The 20,548-nt window shown below is 46.5% G+C and overlaps 2 protein-coding genes and 1 pseudogene across 3 annotated transcripts; all 3 read right to left on the bottom strand.

The window, feature by feature from the left end:
* Nucleotides 1-859: 859 nt before the first annotated feature.
* Nucleotides 860-3,523, bottom strand: LOC136479239 (uncharacterized; annotated as a pseudogene).
* A 2,830-nt stretch (nucleotides 3,524-6,353) lies between these two features.
* LOC136483429 (probable protein phosphatase 2C 73) lies at nucleotides 6,354-10,060 on the bottom strand. The gene is made up of 6 exons (XM_066480500.1): nucleotides 9,848-10,060; nucleotides 8,368-8,813; nucleotides 8,094-8,229; nucleotides 7,817-7,934; nucleotides 7,504-7,727; nucleotides 6,354-7,152 (listed from the first exon to the last, which is right to left on the bottom strand). Exons 1-6 carry the CDS (start codon nucleotides 10,022-10,024, stop codon nucleotides 6,700-6,702), a joined length of 1,554 nt encoding a protein of 517 aa, XP_066336597.1. The 5' UTR covers nucleotides 10,025-10,060; the 3' UTR covers nucleotides 6,354-6,699.
* A 1,455-nt stretch (nucleotides 10,061-11,515) lies between these two features.
* LOC136483424 (F-box/LRR-repeat protein 3-like) lies at nucleotides 11,516-15,518 on the bottom strand. 2 transcript variants are annotated; one of them, XM_066480494.1, is made up of 8 exons: nucleotides 14,667-15,513; nucleotides 14,111-14,239; nucleotides 13,755-13,859; nucleotides 13,275-13,668; nucleotides 13,067-13,196; nucleotides 12,696-12,990; nucleotides 12,352-12,603; nucleotides 11,518-11,990 (listed from the first exon to the last, which is right to left on the bottom strand). In XM_066480494.1, exons 1-8 carry the CDS (start codon nucleotides 15,381-15,383, stop codon nucleotides 11,931-11,933), a joined length of 2,082 nt encoding a protein of 693 aa, XP_066336591.1. In that variant the 5' UTR covers nucleotides 15,384-15,513; the 3' UTR covers nucleotides 11,518-11,930. The 2 variants fall into 2 exon arrangements, with proteins under 2 accessions (XP_066336592.1, XP_066336591.1); XM_066480495.1 differs by lacking the exon at nucleotides 12,352-12,603 and having other exon boundaries at nucleotides 11,516-11,990; nucleotides 14,667-15,518.
* Nucleotides 15,519-20,548: the final 5,030 nt, after the last annotated feature.

Here is a 20,548-nt window from a genome sequence, read left to right as displayed (position 1 = left end):
TGTGCTTCTATGATTCTTGTGCACATTGTTGTTGTTTCATTTCACTTGGCAAAGACATAATACCAGTAATGAATTCATTATCATCATCTGCCACAACATCATCTACTTCTTTCTCCAAAGGATCTCTATCCTTCTTCTCTCTCTTATTCCTTAACTTAGAATTAAATTTAACAAACACAAGATCTCTCATCCTTTCATGAAGTAGCCTATTGCGCTTCTTTGTATGAACTTACGAGTCAAGTAGTGAAGACAAGGCTACAGGTCAGATTTAAATTCCATGTACAAACATTAAAATTCAAAAAAGATAGCATGCACACAAAGATGCATGTCATAATTTTCTTTTTACCTGTTCAAATACTGATCAGTTCCTCTCATAAGCTGAGGAGCTGCAGGTCAGACTCAGAATCCTTGCTGCCAATTTCCTAAGATTTAGTGTCCTTGTGCCATGGTGCAGCCACCATTTTGTTGCATAAACATTAAACAAGTTAGAATAAAAATATGATATTCAACAATCAAATTAAGTTCACATATTCAGTTGTTCACCTGGATTGAAATTCTTGTTCTTTCGCTGCCTTGTGGCAATTTCACTTCCAAAACTCCCTTGCTAATTTTGATACATGTCCAGTTCTTCAATTATCTTGTCTTGAGTTTCTTCATCACCAGCCACCATCTTTGTAATACAGGAAATCACACCTGCTGCAAATGATCCATCTTTCACAATCTTTGGCTTATTTGGGTAATAGTAGTAGGGGTTCAAATAGTACCTAGCCAGGTGTAGTGGAGTCTTGAGCTTGTTGTCCCATCTTCTATCAATGATATCCCATACTTCTTTAAAGCGGCTCTCGTCATTATCAAACCTCTAAGAAATTTCTTTCTTCGCCTCCAACATTAATCCATGGAAGAATCCCATTGATGGTACATCGCTGTCCATTCTTCTCAACACATTAGCCAATGGCTCAAAGTAATTAACTGCAATAGCAACATTTTTCCAGAAGGTTTCGGATCTGATCACTTTGTTGGCTTTCTTCCCCTTGGACTGCTTCAAGTAACCCAATTCCTCCATCTCATCTGATTTAAATAGTTTTGTCAACTCTTTTTTGTTGTCTAGCAAGCTTTTTAGATTCAAGTAAGCAGTGGCAAATCGTGTAACCCCAGAGCGAACCAAGTCTTTCTTAAGAAACTTCCTCATCAAATCCAATACCCTAGTATGAGCATACAAGAAAATAGTCACTTGCCTTGCATTAGCAATGGTCTCCTCAACTGGTCCAAGCTTACCAATATCCTCTAGCATGAGATCCAAGCAATGAGCAGCACATCCATTCCAAAATATTGAAGGTCTTTTTGCTGTAAATAGAGTTGCTGCACTTGTATTGACGCTAGCATTATCAGTCACCACTTGGACAACATGTTCTTCCCCTATCTCTTCTATGTACCTATCCACAAGTTCAAAGATATTTTTGCCATCTTTCCTGTCACCCGAGCATTCCACTGAATCTAAGAAGAGTACCCCATGAGCACTATGCACAACTAAATTCATCACTCCCCTACCCTTCCTATCTGTCCATGCATCTGTCATGATAGAACAACCTGTGAGCTCCCATGATTCCTTATGCTCCTTGAATCCATCCATCATCTTTTCCTTCCTTTTCTACAAGAACGGTCCACTCATCTCATAGGGACTAGGCCCTTTTAGATTTCTACCAAATTGTCCAATGGCCTCTAACATATGATCAAAGCTAGGAAGGGTGACTGTGTTGTGTGGAATGCTAGCTTCATAGAACCACTGACATATGTACTCACAAGTTCTATCCCTCCTCTCTTCTCTTTTCTGAGTTGTCAATGCTGTTTGAACCTTATTGCTTAGATTAATTCCTCTCTATGTCATACTAGCAGATTCTTCTATAGAAGGAGGCTTGTAGTACTTGTCAATAGTTTGACCACCTCCTACAGATCTAGAGCTACTAGATCCTCTTGTCGCCTTTGGCTTCACCACAAGAGCATTATTGCCATGATCTGAACCTTCACCGCCACTTTCACAATCTGAGTTTTCTATGTTAACTTCAGCTCTGTCCATTTTTTTTTCTTTGTTTTTCTGTTCTTTTTCATTAGTCTTCTTCGTAAGCAAATCAAATATCTCTTGCTGCACTGGAGCTAGAACTTTTCCACACTTAGTAGTATTGAAACCTTTAATTCCTGCAATATGGTACTTAATTCTTGTAATTCCACCACTGCAGAGCTTGTCACAATACTTGCACCGTAGGTGATGTTTCTTGGTTATGTCTGAGCAGAAACAGTGAGCCCATGCAGGGTTCTGAGTTGATACCAGGTTGTTTTGGTCCAGCTTCTACTGAGACAGAGGCAGCACTGGACGGGTTACCTATACAAAGAGCAAACTAAGCCACATTAAAACCTAAATAAGATAAGGTCCTATTGCAAAGGCAAAGTAAGCCACTGTTTAGAACTGGTTCAACAAGCACGGATCTTTCAACAAGCAAAAATATGAACAAAGAATTTATCTGCATATGCCCCAATCAAAATAATGCAAACTGATATAGCAGTTATTATCATTTACCACCTAGGCCAAACAAGCACGGGAGGCAAGTATATGAAATTAGAGGTAACAAATATTGACAGCTTGTTTACATATAGTGAGATCTGCGACATACAAGCAAAAAAAAAGAGAGGAGGTTGTGAGCACTGACCAGATTGTTGTTCCATGCCGTCGCCGTTGGTGCTCTACTTCAGTGCTTCAGAGACGAGGAGCACCCAGCGCTGACGGACCTCCTCGTCAGACTCGCGCGCGCTGCTTAGCTGCCTCCGGCGCCGCCGCCGCCGCCGCCGGTCGCCTCCATGAGCCGCCGCCAAAGGGCACAGCCACCGGCCTCTGTTGATCTGCTCGATGCCGCCACCGCCGCCGGTCGCCTCCTCTTCTTGCAGCTAGAGAGCGGGCGCTTGGAAGCTAGGTGCTTAAGAGCTAGGGTTTGCAGCACTTTAGCCACCTCTCGTCTCTGGTCCAATTAGGCCGGCTTCCTTGTTGGGCCACGTCGGCCGCGTTTCACAATTTAGCTACGCTAAATTAAGGCCAGTTTAGCGGCTATTGCCGGCTAAACGACGCTATTAGCGCCCCGCTTTTCTTAGCGCAAAAAACCGCATCGCTTAGCTGCTTTCATCCCAGCCGCTATCTCCGGCTATAGCTGCAGCTATAGCCGGAGATTTAAAACTTTGCTGTTGAGATCCTCTCGAGGCAACTTTGGATGAACCAAGAAGGCTCCAGTTTACTGTCGAGCTGCGACGCCTACTCCTTGATCCTCAGGACAGCCAACTTAGAAATTGAGGCAGGGAAAGCACTGATCGCCCGTGGAGACGAATTTCCAGACATTCAGCAGCTGGTCACAATCATGGCTTCTGATGCATACAGTAAGGAGTACTGGGCGGTGATTGCAGAAATGTTGGCACAAATTTGTGCCAAGTCCACAGCAGATCAGGATTGGATCAATCGCCTGAGCTCAGTGGCCAACGCATTGTCCACGGTACGTATCCGTATGTACAAATTTTCTACGGAATACATTTATTGTACTATACATATACGAAGGTACTACTATATATATATATATGCAATGATTCATGTTCACCTTTACTGTTGCAGGTACTTGAAGCGATAGTAGTAACTGTACCTACAAACACTACCTGGATTGGCGAAAGGAACCTGTTCGTTTCAGCTTATTCGTTCGTATCTGGCTTATAATCCACTGCTTAAACAGTGTTTTTCTCTTACACCAAACCAGCCAGCAGTACTTTCAGTCATGGCTTATAAGCCAATTCAGCCGAAACGAACAGGCTGATGAAGTTTCTCGCGCCGTTCTTAGGCCTCGCAGTGCAGATACGTGAGAAGCTTGTGACTGCAGAGGCTTTTGCGGATGCGGTCACAGGGCCTCCAATACTTTTGCAGAGAAGCTCATCGGGGTGTACGACAGCGAGGATGATGAACTCTGCCTGGCGATCATGAACTCTTGTCATGTACGCATGTCGTTGTTCTGTTCCCTTGTGTGTTTTTCTTTAGATCAATGTATTGAATAACTTATCAAGAAACATCGCAGAGTCCAGAGTCTGTAATAATTGTGGCTAATTTGGTTTATGCTCTTAGAGAGGACTCAAGTGAGCCAGAGCTATTTCTATTATGTAAACATAATAAACCTTAGTGGAAGAAATCTGTTCCTTATGCTACAGACTACAGTGCACGGTCACCTTAAAAGCAGCTGCATTGTAGATGAGGTTTGAAACGTCAATCCATTGCCACGTGAGCAGTTGCTTCAGCATTCAATGCAGCATGGGTCTGCATTCAATAAAATACAACAGCTCAACTTAATTAAGTGCCTATTTAGTTCCCAAAATTTTGTAAAATTTTTCAAGATTTTCTGTCACATCGAATCTTTAGACGCATGCACGAAGCATTAAATATAAATAAAAAATAAAACTAATTACACAGTTTAGATGAAATTCACGATACGAATCTTTTAAGCCTAATTAGACTATGATTGGACACTAATTGCCAAATAACAACAAAATTGCTACAGTACCATTTCCAAAAAAAAATCGCCAACTAAACAAGGCCTAACTGCCATCTAACAAATCAATAATATTCTATTTATTTAACAATTGAAGCTTCGATGTCTACTTTCTCGAAATTAGCATCGGCAGCTGTAGTGCAGAAAACGAGGCTGCACAGTCTTGCTCATAGGTGTAGGCCTGGTTTGCGTACGTGTGTTCACAGAGGCTGAGTGTACATGCATGTTGAGGGTCTGCATCGTGTAATTCGGGGATAAAAAACATGATAGAGAAAAAACCAAGGATCATTCCATTTCCCGCGCCAAGGTACTCCGGGTTAGGCTTCAAAGTCGAACGCCTGTCTAGCTTTCGGCCCAAGCCCAACAAATAAGATACGGCCCACTGCACAGTGCAGCCCAACAACAAGCAAAGCATGCATCTCCAGGAGGCTACGTTTTTTTTTAGCAGTCCGTGGGGAACTTCCCCCACCTAGTGCTAAAGGGAGACCTTGCAAAGCTCAAAGAAAAGACCACTACGTTTTTGTGCTTCTTGATCCTCACGTACGGAACCACCATCAAATAATCATAAACGGTAACGATAGGTTGCGGCGTCTGTCCCTCCGGACGCCTGCACCCGCACTTGATCAACTGCAGAGTGCGCCTCTATATCTCCAAAAAATCGCTCATCTTTTCCCGCGCAGCTGCGCAGGGCCGCTTGCCGTAGACAGTGCACCCGCCCGCCACAGCCTTCTCTAGCGCGACGACGCCGCACTTGCGCCCCATCCCTGGCTGCTCCGCGGTCCGTGCCACGCCTCCATCCACCTCGCCCATCGCGGAAGGGGATGCCTGCACCTGCACCCCCATCAACCTCGCACATTGGCAGGAAGGGGAGGCATGCGCCTGCGCCTGGGTGTACGCTGGGCCGTTGACGTCTCCAGACTAACGCATGTTACAAGAGTATGTTTCATGTGTTTCAGATATACTAGAGGTATGTTTCAAGTATTGTATATCGATGTTGCAAAAGTAGATCGGGATGTTGCACATATTGGAATGACTATACGTGTTTCAAGTGTATGTTTCAAATATTTCATCTGTCCAGACGTATGTTGCAAGTGTTTTATTTGGATGTTGCAAAAGTAGATCTGGATATTACATATACATACACGTTGCAAGCATACATTTTCAAGCGTTTTAAGGTGTCTTCATACGCATGTTTGTAAGTATTTCATCTAGATGTTGCATATGTTTGCAATGATTTTCAAATGTTTTTCGGGCGTTTTCGCAAGTGTTTCGGACACTTGTTTCAAGTGTTTCATCTGTTTTTTTTATGTTGCAACTGTTGCATCTAGATGTTTAGAGTAGATTGGTGTTGCACATGGGATATGCGTGGGAAGCGGCTGGCAGCGCGGGCGACATCTGGGGTGGAGCGGGTCCACTGCTGGTGCGCTCACTCGTGAGCCCGACGCGCTAGGCGCTCACTCCATCCCTTCCTATGCAGGCACCGTCCAGGCGGGCGCTAGCAAGTCCGATCAATAAATGTTTTTAACTGTGGTTGTTCTATTATTATTGTTATAAAATAGCAGGTTAAAAATGCATGCATAAAATCTCATCTTTTTAAAATGCATAACACCCGGTTGCCATCCCACAATGCATCAAGCAATGATTTGATCTTTAAATTTAAGAATGAAGAATGATCGAGTAACCATTCCATAGATCGATCATGTTGATATGGTGTCAAAAATTAATCTCACCAACAAATTACAGTTACAGCAAACGCAAACGGCAAACCCTTCATGGTCCACGCAACCAGTCACGCAATGTTAAGTAGCAGCAGTATTGCCCTGTTCGCTTGGTTGCATGACTGAAAGTATTGTTGGCTGATTTGTTGCGAGAGAAAAATACTATTCGTTGGTTGAAAAAATACGAACAACCATTCAGATTCAGCAGGGAATGAAGAAATGCTACTCCTGTCCATATCACCTCATCCGTTTCAACAACCTGAATGCGACAGGCCATTACGCCAATCAAATCCTAGAAATTCCTTTTCAATTTGGCTGCCTCGCGTCCATCCATCGGTCCATGCACGAACGAACGATTTTACGTGTACCGCCCATGAAAACGATGGCCTCCCTTCAATTTGGCCAGGAATTGATGATCAATCCCGCTCCTCGCCGTCGTCTTTGTCCAGCGAACTCGACCGCCTCCGCCAGCTCAGCACGCGCCCCATGCGCGGCAGCCTGATCACGGAGTTGGCCCGTGCCACCCCCTCCAGCGCTCTCCACACTGTCGCCCCCTCCTCATGCGACGCCTCGCCGCTGTTACTCAGAGCCCGGCGGAAGCTGCTGCCCGTGAACGGCACGACCGGATGCGCCGCCGGCTTCGCGTCGTCTCCTGTGCCCGGGACTCGGAGGAGGCTTTCGTCAGGACCAGGAGATAAGGCCCGGTTCAGGTAGAGGCACACGACGGCGCAGTCGTCCACCATGGACGTCGGGTACTTGCGCCGCCACGCTCGGACGGCACGGTCGATCAGCTGCCTCGCCGCCTTGGACGGGTCGGTCGCCGATGACACCAGCTTCACCACCTCCTTATTCGACAGCACGTCCCAAATCTGCAACAGGTTTCGCCGTTTCGGCAGCAAAAGGAATTCAGACTTCTCATGCTACCGTAAAACCATATCATCTGAGAATGTTGTCCATTTTGATTTGAGAACAAATCATTATCTGCTAAAACTATCATGACAATAATAAATAGACGACAGTGATATGCATGTATGGTTTTGGTTAACAGTTTCTTTTGTGGGTCTTATCTGAAAGGGATTTATGCTATATTCTGTACCCAGATCATCTGGGATAGAACTGCATGCAAGCCTTTCTAATTAAAGAAACCTGGACTGAAAGTGACAGGAATCTGAAAGTGCCAATCAAATAAATGAATTTTCAACTTTTTTATTTTTAATTACCCCATCAGTAGCAAGCACCAGGAACTCATCTTTCTCGGACAGTTTCCTGCAGTAGACTTCAGGTGTGCAGATAAGGCCATGGTTCTTCAGGCAGAAGTCACCGAAGGCCCTTGCCATGGCGAGGCCCGGCGCATCCTGATCCGGCAGCCACATCCTAGGCACGTCTGGCTCGTCGTCCATGGCAAACACTCTTCCCTTGCAGTTCAGAATCCTTGCGAGCTCGCCTATTGCAAGTAAACAGGAATGCAAAATTCAGACAAGAAGTGCATTCAGGTGTGTTAGTAGCCGTGAAATGAGAAGTTTTGACGCTCACTTGGAAGACCTGGCTTCAAGTCAGTGGTGAGCTGGACGGGGATCAGACGGTCCTTGCTGTCACGGGTGCAAAGGACAGCGCGTGAATCGCCCAAATTGGCAATGATCAAGTGATCACCCTGTGCATAACAAGGACAATACAGCTGAAACATGATTTCCTACAGCTAGTAGTTACAGTACAAGTAAATCACTGAGCATCTATCTGACTTGCCAAAGGAATCCAAATCACCGAAACATGATTTCTAGTTCAGCTAGTAGTTACAGTTCAGAATTAGTACCTCTCTAACAGCAGTGACTGCAGTTGTGCCGCTAAAAATACAGTCAATTCCTGAATGCTGCCTCAGCTCCTCATCCACCTGCTCAAATGTCTTCACGAATATGTTCTTCCAAGTGGACAACAGCTGGCTCTCATCGCTCATAGCAGCCTGTTCGTTTGGCTGTGGCTTGTCGTAAACGATCGTAAATTTCCAGCCGGAACAGTATTTTTCTCACATAAACCAGCCAGCAGTACTTCTTCACGAACCAGCAACGATATGAACCAGCCAACCGAACAGGCTGTCATCACTGAACGAGCTGCTATCTGACTTGTCAAAGGAATCCAAATCTGTGTTGCTTGAGGGATCCTCTTCAGTTCTGAGCTTCACACTATTGCTTGAGGGATCTTCTTCAGGTTTGAGCTTCAAACTATTGCTTGAGTCATCTTCTTCAGGTTTAAGCTTCAAATTACTGTTTGAATCATCTTCTACAGGTTTGAGCTTCGAATTACTGCTTGAATCATCTTCTTCAGGTTTAAGCTTCAAAGTATCGCTTGAGGAGTCTTCTTCAGCTTTAAGCTTCAAAGTATCGCTTGAGGAGTCTTCATCTCCAGTTTTCGGTTTCAAAGCAGAGGCTAGTTTCACTGGAAGGGTGTCGCGGACATGGCGAGCGACTTCCCGGCCAAGAGGGCCATGTCCATCAAATACCCCGCAGAAGATGTGGCCTTTGTGGCCAGCAAAGTCCTAAGCATCTTGATACAATTGCCACACATCAAGATCAAGCGAATCGTGGGTGCGTGTGAATGAGAAAAAACAATGTACTTGCAGGGGCGGATCCAGGGCCCGGGCTACCCGGGCTGCAGCCCGGGGCGAGTCCATGTAGCCCCTATAACATATGTGGGCCTTGTTTAGATTGCAAGTTTTTTCACTCTCTCTCCATCACATCAAATCTTTGGACACATGCATGGAGTATTAAATGTAGATAAAAAAATTAACTAATTACACAGTTTGATTGTAAATTACGAGACGAATCTTTTGAGCCTAGTTAGGCCATGATTGGACAATAATTATCAAATACAAACGAAAGTGCTACAGTGCCAAATACTGATTCCTAACCTCAATCTAAACCAGGCCGTGGTGTTTAGCCTAAAAAACTATGATCTTAGTTAGACAAAAGGAGGTCTAGGAAGCAAGATCAGACTGTTTTGAATGTGAATCAGCAGCTCGCCCAGAGCGCAGCCCCGTTCATCCGCCCCTGTGTACTTGCATTGGAGATGCTAAAAGTAAGGTACAAAGATATGGATGTGCCAACATAGCTTTTAATGTTCCGGCCCAGGCAGGTTCATGTACAATGCAAGCTCTCAGGAGTCAGGACACTGGTGGTGTGGGCAATAAAGATGGTGAAGTACATAATTTCAGGTATGCTTAAAAAATCTGTTTTTTCCTTTCTACTAACATCTCTCTCAGGTTGTAAGGTTTCAATACTCAGCAGCCATAGATAGATCCGGTGCGCTTTGCACAAACTAAGTTGTAAACACAGCTTGCATTGCAGGTTGCAACAACACCGTGAAAAGCTTGCATATTGGGAAAACACACACACAATATCCCAGTTTTCTTAATTGCTAACATTCTTACTGGTCGGTGAAAATCAATGGTGCAAGGAGCTATCTAGTGAGAGTGTGAGACAAACTAACTAGTAGGCAGAGGCGCTGCAACCAATCCGAGATCAAGGTGAAAGCAGAGAAGAGACAGAGTGGAGGGAGGGTGAGATCATGCACCTGGGAGACGGTCATGGCGTCCTGGTTGGCGCCCTTCCATCCCTGCTTGGTGTGCACGGAGACGCCGGCGCTGGCCCACAGGTGGCTGTGGAACACATCGTCGTGCATCCATGGGAAGCTCAAGCCCTCGTCGTCGTCCAGCTCCCCTGCGGCCGCCTTGCTGCAGCAGATCCCCATTGCTGCTTATGCTTTGCTCGCTCTTGCGCGTGAGCTCCGTCCTCCCCTCTCCTCTCCTCTTCTTGGATTGCCAAGCAGGAGCAGGAGGAGCAGTGGTAGCAGGAGCTGCGGTGGGTTAAAGTTATGGGTTTGGTTCATTGGGCCGTGTTTAGATTTGGGTTAGAAATTAGTATCGGGCACTGTAGTATTTTCGTTTGTATTTGATAATTATTGTCCAATTATGGTCTAACTAGGCTCAAAAGATTTGTCTCGTAATTTACAATCAAACTTTATAATTAGTTATTTTTTTATCTATATTTAATACTCTATGCATATATCAAAGATTTAATGTGATGAAGAGAGAATGAAAAAAATTACAATCTAAACAAGACCTTGGTTGTTTCTTAGGTGTGGTGGGGGCATTAATGACGCTAGCGGTAGGGTAGGGCAGCGTATGACGACGGACCATTGTAGCAACCACACTTGCTCCAGCTTCGGGTACTATTTGGCTTACCCTATTTAATTAGTTCGGATTTTTTTTTTTTAGCCGGAACAGTATTTTTTTAAAACACTAATTTAGCTAGAATAGTATTTTTCAACCGGTTTTAGTCAAAATTCTGCCTCGAGGTGAAGGAAAAGGGCTCGAGCAATGCAGCAGGTGGCAGCAGCTGCGCTCTACCCTGGACGCAACGTACTCATAAGTAGGGATGAAAACGGATCGGATACGGACGGATATCACTGATATTATATTTGTTTTCATATTTCTGTCCGGATTCGGATTCGAATACGGATAGTGTCAACTATATCGGATAGGATACGATTGGATATCGACATCATAAATATGCGATTTGAGTTTTCGGATACGGATACGGTATCGGATATTGGATATCCGGACTCGGATACGGATAGATCTTAACCCCTCTAAACGGATTCGATTTCGAATACGATCGAAAAATATCCGTAACGTTTTCATCCCTATTCGGTAAGGGACACATAAGGGTTGAAGGGGTCACGGACGGGACAGGAGCATAGGCCAGCTACCCGTGGTTGGCAACGGCAATGGCAACTGCTTGTCCGGCACCAACGTGATGCCTGCGCCGCGCCGCCCATGTCGCCTCGCTCTCGCTCCTGCCAGCGGCTTCTTCAGTGCTACTAGCTGACCATGGCCATGGCCACCTGCCTCTTTACCTGTCCATTGCAAGTTCGCAACGCTAGCTGCCCCGATCTCTTCAACCCGTCATTCCTGTCTCACCCTGTGCTTTGAGTTCCATGGTCCCGTCCGTGTGCGTCCAACACTGACTCACATCGGACTTGACCAAACTCCAGCACCCGCAAAGTTTAAGGATCAATGCGTCTCCTCGTTTGTTTGAGAGGATACGATATGACCAAGCAGAGGTGTTGCACCAGATCCTGTATGGCCTATGCAACCAGCAAGCCACTTCATTCAAGCACCATAAACAAGCGGATATCACCTGTATCCTTCATTCTGTACTTGTATCCCAAACAGAAAACAAATGCAATGCAAGCCACTTCATTCCAGCTAATCACAAACATAAATACAACAGCCAACAAACACAGGCCATATCTATGGCACTAAATTCCAAAACCATTTTCTTATCAACCAAAACCATCACTTCCATGAGCTACTTTTCAGCCATGAAAAAGTGTTTCTCTCACAACATTTCAACATAAGCATCAGCATAAGCCAAATTTCAGCTTAAGCGAACAGGGCCATAATGTACTCCCCAGGCATGTTCACCTCACCCAACAAAGCTGGGATTGGGACTGGGACTGGATCTACTCATCTAGTATACATACACCTCTGTGGTACCGCACCGATTACAGTACTTCTGGATGCCAGTCAACAAACCCATCCATCCACAAGATGCCTGCCTTGCTTTCCACGATAGCTACACTTGAGGTCTTCTCATCGTACAAGCACATCTTGGGACTGTTGCTTCCATACATCACAAGGTTCCACCTCAACCTGCACAAGGCCACACCTGTTATTAGACACTTGTGACTTTTCCAGGCTTGTAATTCTAGTACGAACAAATCCACTCAACAGTCAACAGATATAAGACAACTGTGCTATGCTCTTAGGCATTTTTTTTAAAACCCCATCCATAAGCAAATCATGATTTGTGCATTTTGAAGCATAGACAAAATCTTGAAAGTTAAAAAAAAAAATCATTGCACAGCACAAACATAGCTTAATAGAACCACAACTTTTCTGAAGCAAATAGTATGTAGTGTTTTCAAGTAGCAAATCAGGCAAGACACCTAAATGAGTTGGTGAACACAAGGGTTTAACGCTGTGTAAAGCAACCAGGGGAGCAGTAGAATACCTTAAATGGTTTATCAATCCACTGGAAAACACAGCCGCGTGCCTCAACATTTTTTATCATATGAGCAGGCATCATGGATTTGAATGCTTCATGAAGCTTCACTTTCGTCAAACAACCACAAACCATAAGAGTAGCTGTCAAGCCATTAGGTGTTATACCCGCTAAATGGACGATGGTCATGTTCTGCAAGCCGGATATGCTAGAAAGGGACAAAAGTCCGAAATCGGTGACTGAACAATACGACAAGTTTATCTGTGATGAGACATAGATGGTATTAGCACAATTGCAGAACATACATGGTACCTTCAGATTCCAGTTACAGTTACAGGAGAAAAGGATGATACCTGACGAAGGCTATGAGAGAACTGGGAAAGGTAAAGCATTCCCACATCATTAATCTCAAAGCATTTCTTAATATCAAGCTTGGAAAGTAGCCTGCACCCCATTGCTATTTCTGAGAGCCCAGAGGATGTAATCATGGGGCAGCCACGAATCTCCAGAGTATTCAGCTTTGCGCATTTTGAAAGTGAAATCAGTGAACGATCTGTTATTTCTGTACAGTAGGATAGATTAATAGACTCTAGCATCGGACAACCCTGAGCAATTTGAATAATTCCATCATCACAAAGGCCTCCACACCTGAAACAGAAAATATAAGTTAGTTTACTGACAAAGAACCAAACAAAGAAAACCACAAGGCATGTCTAATAATGACCTGTACAGATCAATGTCGCGGAGTTTTGGGCAAGACCTTCCAATCTGGGTAAGACCTTCATCACTTATCTTCAAGCAAATGCCAATTTTTAGACTCGAAAGTTTGCTGCATTTGGCAAGAGGTTTCAGTCCTGCACAAAAAATATTCAAAGTCAACTTCATGTCCATTTGGCAAAGAATAATTCAGTACCCAGTTCAGTATTAAGTACCTTCATCATCCAAATCACTGTCAGTAAGGTCCAACTCTTCTAGGTGAGAACAGTGCTTCCCAATCAATTGGAGCGCCCCACTGGAAACACGGCTACAAGACTCCATCCTTAGAGAGATGAGGGAAGTGCATGAACTAGTTATGGCCACTAGTAAAACATCAGTGATATTGCGACAACAAGTAATGTCCAGCTTCAGCAGGTTCTTTAGTCTTGACATGGCAAAAGAGAGTTCTGTATCCATCACTCCAGAGCACTTGCTCAAGCTTAACTCCCGTAAAGAAACACAAGAGGTTCCAATAGCTTTTAGTCCATCAGCCATGAATTTGCAGCCTTCCAGCTTCAGGGTCCGCAATTTAGGAACCTTCTGGAAGATTCTCACCATAGGAGGAGTAACCTGATACATGAAGGATGTAAATTAAGCTGAGGGCTCAAGTTATGCCCAAGTGATACAATAATACGAGTAGATGATTCACTACTTACAGGACAGCAGTATGAAAGATCCAGTTCCAATAGATTGGGTACCGACTTCAGTATGGATGAAACTCCCACATCAGTGATATTCTGACACTGAGACAGATCAAGCACCTGCAACCGTGCAAGCATGCAAGTTCAGTAATAAGCGGAGCTTTGCGCTACTATCAAATATTTTTGCGTTAATTATCAAAAATACATATTTTAGTACAAGTGACTAGTTCAGACAAGCCATCTACAGAGTTCAGAACCTAGCAGTGTAAGATCAAGAAAAATAATACTACTATAGTGTTTCAAATGAAGCTGTGATTGCTCGTAACAAGCAAGTCAATAAAAATGGCAAATTACCATCATGAGCACCTCACCTGTAGTGATTTACTGCATTCTTTCTCAAGACTACCAAGGGCATCGTCATCAATTCCAATACACCCCACCAGGGTCAACTGTTGAAGATTGGGTAGCTTCATGATGGGAGGAAAGCTATCCTTTGTGATCTGCATCACAAGATACGTTTCCATTTTATTATTACTCCAGCACGATATGATAAGTGGGTCGGTAGGCACTAGGCACAAACATGCAAGAGAAACTAGAGTTGGTTACTAGTACTGCTCTGCTGATCCATTGTTGCAAAGATGATTTGCCATGTCTATAGATAAGAACGTCCTGCAGATCAAGAATACTATACTACCTATAAGTCCCCATACACTGAAGTGGTCCAATGCCCTAAGCACTAACTGAATAAATTAGATTGAGCAATTGATGTACCAGTAACTGATGAAGGTAGTAGATTTATAGCAAAGGAAATAACTGAAGCCCATTTGATGCCAAGAAATCAAATCAAGAAACGTACTAGAAGGAAACAAAAGACAGAATCATCCAAGAAACGACCAACGAAACCAAAGAAACCCGCACAACGCTCACCATGGTGTAGGAGAGATCCAGGCTGGTGAGCTTCCTGCACTTGAGTGCGAGGAGCTGGATCGCCAGATCCGAGACCCCGAGGCACCACTTGAGGGAGAGCTCCCTCAGCTCCGTACACCCAACGACGACGCACCCGAGCCCCATGTCAGTGAGCGTCTTCCACCTTGCCAGCGAGAGCCTCCGGAGGCCCTTCGCCCGCGCCACTTCGGCGGCCGCGGCGTCCCCAAGGTCGACGCCATTGGAGAGGTCGAGGTCGGCGAGGCCCGGGCACGCGGCGGCGAGCGCGGCGGCACCCGCGGCGCCAAACCCGCGGGAGCGGGAGAGGTCGACGGCGCGGAGGGCGGAGCAGGAGGAGGAGGAGGCGGAGGCGAGGGCGGCGTCGGGGACGCGCGCGCAGAGGGAGAGGTCTAGGCGGGTGGCGCACGGGTACCGCACCAGCGCGGCGTGGAGGAGGTCCGCGCGCAGCGGGCGGAGCGTCCGGCGGTGCCGGGACTCCGCGGCGTGGCAGGCGCGGGAGGCCAAAGCGAAGGACTTGAGCGCCCGCGGGTCGGCCTGGGCCACCCGGTCCAGCACCAGGAAGAGCAGCTCGTCGGCCAGCGTGTCGAGCGGCGGCGCGACGGGGGTGGGGGTGGGGGAGGAGGAGAGGGAGAGGGAGAGGGCGAGGGCGAGGCGGCGGCGCTTGGGGCGCCTGTGCTGCTGGGCTGAAGCCGCGGCCATGGGGAAGGAGGGGTGGGCTTCTTGGCACGGCCAACGGCGGCGGTCTCGGTGGCTTCTTGATCCGGCGGTGGTTGCAGGGAGGAAAATGGGGGCGGCCGGCGATGGATGAGATAGGCAACCACAGTAATAACCAGACTCGGTGAGATGTGAGGCGGGAAGAAGACGAGACGAGACTGCCCCTGGAGCGTGTCGTACTGGGGAATACGGGGCTGCGCCTGTGATTTCCGTCTTTGCCCCTACGCTCTCTGTGAGGACTGAGGAGAGTCGCCGTCAGGGGTACGACGGTAAACTCGTCGTCCGTATGGAATCGAAGGTACGGTACGGCGGGGGCAGAACGGGAAAAATGGAGGGTTGGGAAGTGAGCCAGGTGGGGAGGGGAGGACGCCAAGGACTGCAAATCGTACAGCCTGGTGGTGCGGACGGGTACGAAACGTCAAAACCAAGCGTACCGGACGCTTGGCCTACCCGTGACACAGACATGTGGCCCCGGTACCTCGATTTGGCATCTAGTCAGAGGCAGGCACGAGTAGTTGTTGCTGACTGGTCCCGTGCTCTCTCGGGACGGCTTTTCTTTTCCCGTTCCGTGGTGTGTGTCTGTGCAGGCGACAACGCATCGTCTTGTGTGGGCCCCGCTATGATACCATTAGCGCCCATGATTAATTAGCACCAGGGTATTAAAAGACGGTTGTAAGTACTAGCGCACACACTTTGAACCGGTCTCACAAAAACATGCCAAGAAAATAGGGAAAAAAAATCTTCCATGTCCGCTTTGAACTTATCAGCCCATCGTATAATGTTTTTCTCTCACAATAAAACAGCATCAGCTGCAAAAACCATTAGTCGAACAGCAAATGCATATTCAAACAAATATTGTCTTTCTTTTCGGTGGTGGATATAAACTAGTATTTCATTACCTGTCGACAAAAGATGATCGGCAGTCCGCCGAGGAGTATCCCACGATGATAAATTTGTCATAGAGGTGAGCGAGATCAGGAGCGAGATGGTAATACAAGCACCAAGACACAAGATTTAGACAGGTTTGGCCGTCAGTATGACGTAATACCTACATCTTGTGTTCTGATGTATTGCATTGAGATGTATGGATCGTGTCCACTAAGGGACCCCTGCCTCTCCTTATATACTCTGAAGGGATAGGGTTACAAGGAAGGTAGCCTATTTGGTACTATGTAATATCTTGCGGTGCACGCCGAGCAGCGCCGTGCATGCCTTGATCTTGTGGGCTGGGCCACCTCTGATGGTGCGGCCCTTGTCCTATTTTATGGATACCGGGGGCCATACCCCCACAACTAGTCCCTGAGCCTGACAGTAGGTGACGTAGTCACGTGGTGCCAAGGTTAGAAAGTAGAAGACCAGCCGAGCAGGTAGTCAGTCCCCAGGCGTAGCCTCGAGATGAGAACAAGCACATTCACCGCAAGATGAAGTGTGCCCACTTAGTCTCCGAGTCTGCTAAAAGATGAAGAATGAATATTGTAGCATGGTCAAAGAAAAAGAAGTCTGAGAGCTTTGCCGACGTCGTCCGACATGAGCGTATCAAGACCCCAGACGTGCTGCCCAAGATCAACACCCTGATCCGAACAGCATAGAGCAGCTTGATAGCACACCGATGAGACGTAGCAAGATCCGACCACCAAGGGAGCACCGGGGAGTCCCCGGCGTCGCTGGCGATGTCCGAGCACCGAGGAGCGAGGAGTCCCCGACGTCGCTGGCGATGACCGAGCACCGAGGAGCGAGGAGTCCCCGGCGTCGCTGGCGATGACCGAGCACCGAGGAGCGATGAGTTCCCGGCATCATTGGCGATGTCCGAGCACCGAGGAGCGAGGAGTCCCCGGCGTCGCTGGCGATGACCGAGCACCGAAGAGTGAGGAGTTGCCGGCGATGTCCGAGCACCGAGGAGCGAGGAGTCCCTGACGTCGCTGGCGATGTCCGAGGAGCGAGGAGTCCCCAGCATCGCTGGTGATGTCCGAGCACCGAGGAGCAAGGAGTCCCTGACGTCGCTGGCGATGTCCGAGCACCAAGGAGCGAGGAGTCCCCGGCGTCGCTGGCGATGACCGAGCACCGAGGAGCGAGGAGTCCCCAGCGTCGCTGGCGATGTCCGAGCACCGAGGAGTTCTCGGCGAAGCTGGCGAGGTCCGAGCACCGGCGTAGCTGGCGATGTCCATGCGATGAAGTGTGCCCACTTAGTCTTTGAGCACGAAGAAACCAAGCGCCGAGGAGTCTTCGGCGCAGCTGGCGACGTTCGAGCAGCGAGGAGTTCCCAACGTAGCTAGCGATGTTCGTGCGGTGAAGTGTGCCCACTTAGTCCTCGAGCACGAAGAATCCGAGCGTCGATGAGTAACTGGCGTAGCTGGCGATGAAGCACGAGCAACGAACAGTCTGGTCAACTGGTCGGCGGTGAAGTGAGCATTGAGTAGAAGCGACCGGCGAACAGTCCGATCAACTGGTCGGCGACGAAGTCCATGAACCTAGCGGTCCGACCAGTTGATCGGTGGAGAAGTCCGAGCACCAGGTGGTCCGATCACCTGGACGATGATCCTGCAATACAAACATGTAGAACGGGTAGTACATGATGTAAAATTATATGAACTCCGGAGAAAAAATAGCGTATGTAGCTTGGCGATTAGTTAGAGCGAAGATGTATTTATATAAACCGCTCGACCAGTTAGTGTTTAGTTGAGTCTCCAGCCCTAGCTAGCCCATAGTCCATAACGTCGAGCGCGGAGCCCGTGCACGTGTAGGAGGAACAGGTGAGACCAAGGAGCCGCTGCCGACCACCCATAACGTAGAGCGTGGAGCCCGTAGCACGTGTAGGGAGGAGCCGGAGACAGGGCCGTCTCTGAAGATGTCCGAGCATCAACGCGACTGTTCGGGGGTTCGGAAAATCGTTTGGAGAGCAAACATAGATAAAATAGTTCGGAGAAACATCATGGCGATATACGGAGATTAGAGAATATTTAGGAAAATATTAAAGCGTGACTTAGTTTTAGACAAAAAGTCTGGTCGGCGACGTATGTCGTTATCTGGTCGGCGTTGACGGCGAGCACCTGGCGAGCGGTGAGTTGTTGGTGAAGGCGACTTCGGAGGTGGTTCCGAGATCGAATCTGCTGTCGCGGGGGCTGGTGTAGCCAGCGATGAATCATCGTCGTCGACCGGCATGGATCTCCACGAGATTGATGATGAGAACGCACTTTTGATTTTGAGGTCCATCTGGCTCGCCATGGGATCAAGCGCACACCCCTACCTGACGCACCAACTGTCGACAAAAGATGCTCAGCAGTCCACCGAGGGGTATCCCACGATGGTAGATTTGTCATAGAGGTGAGCGAGATCAGGAGCGAGTTCGTAATACAAGCACCAAGACACAAGATTTAGACAGGTTCGGCCGTCAGTGTGACGTAATACCTACATCATGTGTTCTGATGTATTGCATTGAGATGTATGGATCGTGTCCACTAGGGGACCCCTGCCTCTCCTTATATACTCTGGAGGGGTAGGGTTACAAGGAAAGTAGCCTATTTGGTACTATACAATATCTTGCGGTGCACACCGAGTAGCGCCGTGCACGCCTTGATCTTGTGGGCTGGGCCATCTCTGATGGTGCGACCCATATCTTGTCTTGTGGATACCGAGGGCCATACCCCCACATTACCGCATCAAAAGTTTTACATGCAATTCAATAAAGTTCATTTATTAATTGGAAAAACAATAAGAGAATCTGCCCCACAATTAGGTATGTAGACATATTATTATATCTAGATGCATAGCAAAATGGATGTAACAAAAAAATCAAAGCGACTTATAATTTGGAACGAATGGGGTACTAAATAACATAGTAAATCTCAAATTTAACTAATTCACTATGTCTCGACCCCTCTTTATAATTCAATGGTTTTGCATAAAGCATCACTAAATCAGTTAAACTAATTTGGTGTTGAATACATATACATATACATATACATATACATATACATATACATATACATATACATATACATATACATATACATATACATATACATACACACATCAAGTCATTCCATCTACCTATCAAATAGGAGCTAGGATTTGCATACCTTGGGAATTCACCAAATTGGTGTCACCGGATAGGACCGCTACAACTAGATTCGGTGAGGAGGGTTGAGAAAAGGGGCGAGCAAAGGGTCCTCGCTGTCGGGAGGGGCTTTGATTCTAGCAAGCCGTGGTGGCCAGTAGTCAGCGACATGGGTGACTTTGCATGGGCAAAGGGGAAGGTGGAGTTGGAGAGTGTGATAGATGGTTCATTTTATTTATTCTATTAAATGATACATGGGACTATTGGGCTTTTTAGGGTATGCCAAACCATAATATACTTTCTTCTTTTAGTCGTTTCTATAATTTTACAACTAGTTTGTACAATACTAACAAACTTAAAAAACATAAATGGGCTATAAATCCGGTAGAACTAAGTTTTGATGTAGTCCTATCTTCGATGATCATTTTGTTGTATGCTATAAAAATAAGCTTCAATGAATTGTCTAGAGTAAGTATTATTGGTGATATGTTGGCACTTGGTTTTTGAAAAATATGTTTATATAATGTCTTCAAGGAACAAAAAAAAAAACAGGATATCAATATGTAAAAATCCATATGCCAGTATATTCATAATAAGGACACACTACTAATTGCCCAATATGTGGACATGAAGAGAATATTAGGTATTTGTCTATTGGGAGACCTAACTAGAGATGATTCCACTTCCATAAAGGAGATGGCCTATGTGGCCTCTGGGCCATTCTCTAGGTTGAGCATCTACCAAAAATCTTTTCTCATGCGCATATACCTAATTACCTAAATTATATCGGTTTATCGTTCCTTTCATCTTATTGATTTATTTATTTGTTTTGCAAGGAGGATTATAAGCGCCCCCTATGTTTTGGCATAAAGTGTATGAGTACATAAGTCTCAATCTTTATGTGTATGGGTCCAATGAGACCTTAACAATGGTTGCTTTGCTTTTGGAGGAGGGTACTCAACAGTGTTTTTGTGGGTCGACTAGCTTAGTTTATTTATCTCTCCAAATTGGTTACATGGCACGCCATTCTATCTCATTTTAGCAAGTTTTGGATCGCACCGACCATCAAAACATGTGAGACTTGCATCTTTGATTC

Source organism: Miscanthus floridulus, chromosome 9 (assembly GCF_019320115.1).
Source record: "Miscanthus floridulus cultivar M001 chromosome 9, ASM1932011v1, whole genome shotgun sequence".
Classification (NCBI taxonomy): domain Eukaryota; kingdom Viridiplantae; phylum Streptophyta; class Magnoliopsida; order Poales; family Poaceae; genus Miscanthus; species Miscanthus floridulus.
The sequence above is the reverse complement of the archived record's forward strand: the minus strand, read 5'-3'. Positions and strand labels throughout refer to the sequence as shown.